The sequence below is a fragment of the Poecile atricapillus genome, chromosome 12 (genome assembly GCF_030490865.1).
Source record: "Poecile atricapillus isolate bPoeAtr1 chromosome 12, bPoeAtr1.hap1, whole genome shotgun sequence".
Taxonomy (NCBI): Eukaryota; Metazoa; Chordata; class Aves; order Passeriformes; family Paridae; genus Poecile; species Poecile atricapillus.
This window is the reverse complement of record NC_081260.1, coordinates 20,091,544-20,094,896: the sequence shown is the minus strand read 5'-3', so window position 1 is coordinate 20,094,896 and position 3,353 is coordinate 20,091,544. Positions and strand designations below refer to the sequence as shown.

General features: G+C 61.9%; 1 protein-coding gene across 1 annotated transcript; it reads left to right on the top strand.

The window, feature by feature from the left end:
• Window positions 1–282: 282 nt before the first annotated feature.
• ZIC3 (Zic family member 3) lies at window positions 283–2,915 on the top strand. The gene is made up of 3 exons (XM_058847703.1): window positions 283–1,327; window positions 1,951–2,114; window positions 2,733–2,915. The coding sequence occupies exons 1-3, from the start codon at window positions 283–285 to the stop codon at window positions 2,913–2,915; spliced, it is 1,392 nt and encodes a 463-aa protein (XP_058703686.1).
• Window positions 2,916–3,353: the final 438 nt, after the last annotated feature.

Sequence of the window (3,353 nt, the reverse complement as noted above, 5' to 3'; positions counted from 1 at the left end):
TGCTGCGCCGCCCTGCCCTGCCCGGCCCGGCCCGGCCCGGCGCGGGGGGCGGGTGCCTGTTTTGGGGCCGGTTGTTTTGGGTTTTGTGTTTTGGTTTTTGGGTTTGGTTTTTTTTTTTGTTGTTGTTTTTATTTTTTTTTTTGTGTCGGCCGGGGGGTGCTCGCCTCGCTGCCCGGCCGGGGCCGCGCCCGCCCGCAGCGGGGGGCGGGCTGGGGGTGCTTTTTGGGGTGGTTCTGTACTTTGGTGGGGGCGGGCGGGCGGGAGGAGGGGGGCCCCGCGCCCATGACGATGCTGCTGGACGGGGGGCCGCAGTTCCCGGCGCTGGGGGTGGGCGGCTTCGCGGCGCCCCGCCACCACGAGATGCCGGGTCGCGACGGCGGCGGCGGCGGAATGGGGCTGGGGCCCTTCGGGGACTCCTCGCACGCCGCCGCCTTCAAGCTGAACGCGGCCCCGCACGACCTCGCTGCCGGGCAGAGCTCGGCGTTCACGCCGCAGGCGCCGGGCTACGCCAGCGCCCTGGGCCACCACCACCATCACCACCACCACGCCGGCCAGGTGCCCTCCTACGGCGGGGCCGCCGCCTTCAACTCCACCCGCGACTTTCTGTTCCGCAACCGCGGCTCCGGCATCGCGGACGCCGCCTCCGGCACGGCGCAGCACGGGCTCTTCGGCGGCTCCCCCGGCGGCTTGCACGGCCCCGGCGGCATCCCGGACACCCCGGGCTACCTGCTCTTCCCGGGGCTGCACGAGCAGAGCCCGAGCCACACGTCCCCGAACGGGCATGTGGACAACGGGCAGATGCACCTGGGGCTGCGCGGGGACCTCTTCGGCCGGCCGGATCCCTACCGGGCCGTCTCCAGCCCCCGCACGGACCCTTACGCCGGCGCCCAGTTCCACAACTACAACCACATGAATATGAATATGGGCATGAACGTGGCGGCCCACCACCACCATCACCACCACCACCACGGCCCCGGCGCTTTCTTTCGGTACATGCGCCAGCCCATCAAGCAAGAATTGTCCTGCAAGTGGCTCGACGAGAGCCAGCTCAGCCGGCCCAAGAAGAGCTGCGACAGGACTTTCAGCACCATGCACGAGCTGGTGACCCATGTCACCATGGAGCACGTCGGGGGCCCGGAACAGAACAACCACATCTGCTACTGGGACGAGTGTCCGCGGGAAGGCAAGTCCTTCAAGGCGAAATACAAACTGGTGAACCACATTCGGGTGCACACGGGGGAGAAGCCTTTCCCCTGCCCCTTCCCGGGCTGCGGCAAGATCTTTGCCCGCTCCGAGAACCTCAAGATTCACAAGCGGACGCACACAGGTAAGGCCCGTGTGTTCCCCCCGGGGCTCCGGGGGCTGCGCGCTCGGGCTGCTGCGCGGCGTTGCCTCCGCTCCCGGCCTCCTGAGCGCCTTGAGCGGAGGGAACCATAGAAATGCTAATGAATTCTCATTTTCGGTGACTTCCGCTCCTTTTTTATTTTTATTTTTAGGCCTGATTGGCGTCTCTCCTAGTTAAATCGGCGATACTTTTGTCAAAGTATTTTTATTTGCAGCCCCGACTTTCCTTCAGCCCTCCTGCATGGGTGGAGGGAAGAGAGGGAGAAGGCTGGAAGCAAACGTACTTTGGCTTGTATCCTCGAGTAGGTCTTGTAAAGCTGTCCGAGCCGCTGAATTTCTTGGGTCTTCTCCTTCCCCAAGCTCGCCCAGCCGCCTTCCCTGCTGGAGCCCAGCGTGGGCCTGGCGGGAGGTGAGTTAAAAGTAATAAAGGCTGATCCAAATTTATCTGACACGTAACAAATCTTGCTGTCCATCTTGCCCTTCTTCATTTGTTGTGCTGCTTGTGCATCCCTAGGGTGGGGTGAGCAGGGCAGACGTTGTCCTGGGAGGAGGCGGGCAGGGATGGAGAGGGGAGCGACCCTCCTTCATCGTCTCTGAATTTCACAGGTGAGAAGCCTTTCAAGTGCGAGTTTGAGGGCTGCGACAGGCGCTTCGCCAACAGCAGTGACAGGAAGAAACACATGCACGTCCACACCTCGGACAAGCCCTACATCTGCAAGGTGTGCGACAAATCCTACACCCACCCCAGCTCACTTAGGAAACACATGAAGGTAAATCACCCCGGTGCTCCAGCCCTTTCCTCCCTGAGCAGTGATGCTCCGCCGCTGGTGCGCTCAGGGCTCACTCCCGCGGAGCAGGGCACAGCCGAGCTCCGTGTTCCCGGCGCGGCCCGAGCGGTGCCCGGTGTCCCGGCTGTGGCTGGAGCACAGCCCGGGGAAATGGCGTAGTTTGTTTTTGTGCTCCCACTGGTGCCAGCGCTGCCCGGTTTGCAGCGCGGGGCTCGGTGCGGGGAGGCTGTGAGAGCGCAGCTCGGCCTGCGGCTGCAGCCCCTCGTGCGGGGATGCTGCAGCCCCTCGTGCGGGGATGCTGCAGCCCCTCGTGCGGGGATGCTGCAGCCCCCTGAGCAGGATGCTGCAGCCCCTCGTGCGGGGATGCTGCAGCCCCCTGAGCAGGATGCTGCAGCCCCCTGAGCGGGACACTGCAGCGGAGTGTCCGGGGCCACGGCGGGCGATTGTCGCCGGTGCTCGGTGTCCGGGCGGGCGCTGCCTGAAGGCCGGGCAGGGCCGAGCCGCTGCTCCAGTGACCCTCCTGCGGGGGGAACAGCCGGCCCGGCACAGCGGGGTGCTGGAGGCCCCGAGCTCGCTCCCATCTCTGCCTCTTGGTTTTAGGTGCACGAATCCCAGGGCTCGGACTCTTCCCCTGCAGCCAGCTCGGGGTACGAGTCCTCCACCCCCCCTGCGGTGGGCTCCGCCGGCAGTAAGGACTCCACTAAAACTCCGCCGGCCGCCCTTCAGAGTAACCCCGGCCACAACCCTGGACTGCCCCCCAATTTTAATGAGTGGTATGTGTGAAGGCAGCTGCTGCCCAGCCACAGACTGGACCAAATGCATTGAGAACGATGGGAAAAAAAAGAAAAAAAAAAAAAAAAAAAGGACAAACCAAGCCAACTGCAGCTCGCTCCCACGGAAATGGAGTTTCCACACCGACGACCGCATAGGGCTACACCTACTTAACTGCCAGGATCCGGAGGGGGGGATCTTTTATTATTATATTATAATTATTACTATTTTTTTGCAATCCCAGACGCTGGACTAGCCATGTCCTTTTCTCAGGATTAGATTTCTTTTTTTTGTTGTCGTTTTTTTTTTCAGTCACAACCGTTTCTTTGATTTTCTCCCCCCCCTCCTTGCCTGAGTCTATCTTCCTTCAATTCCCCACTATTTTAATATTCTTAATTTGTTTCGTTTTTCTTTCTTTCGGTGGGATGTTGACATGAGGATGAAAATTCT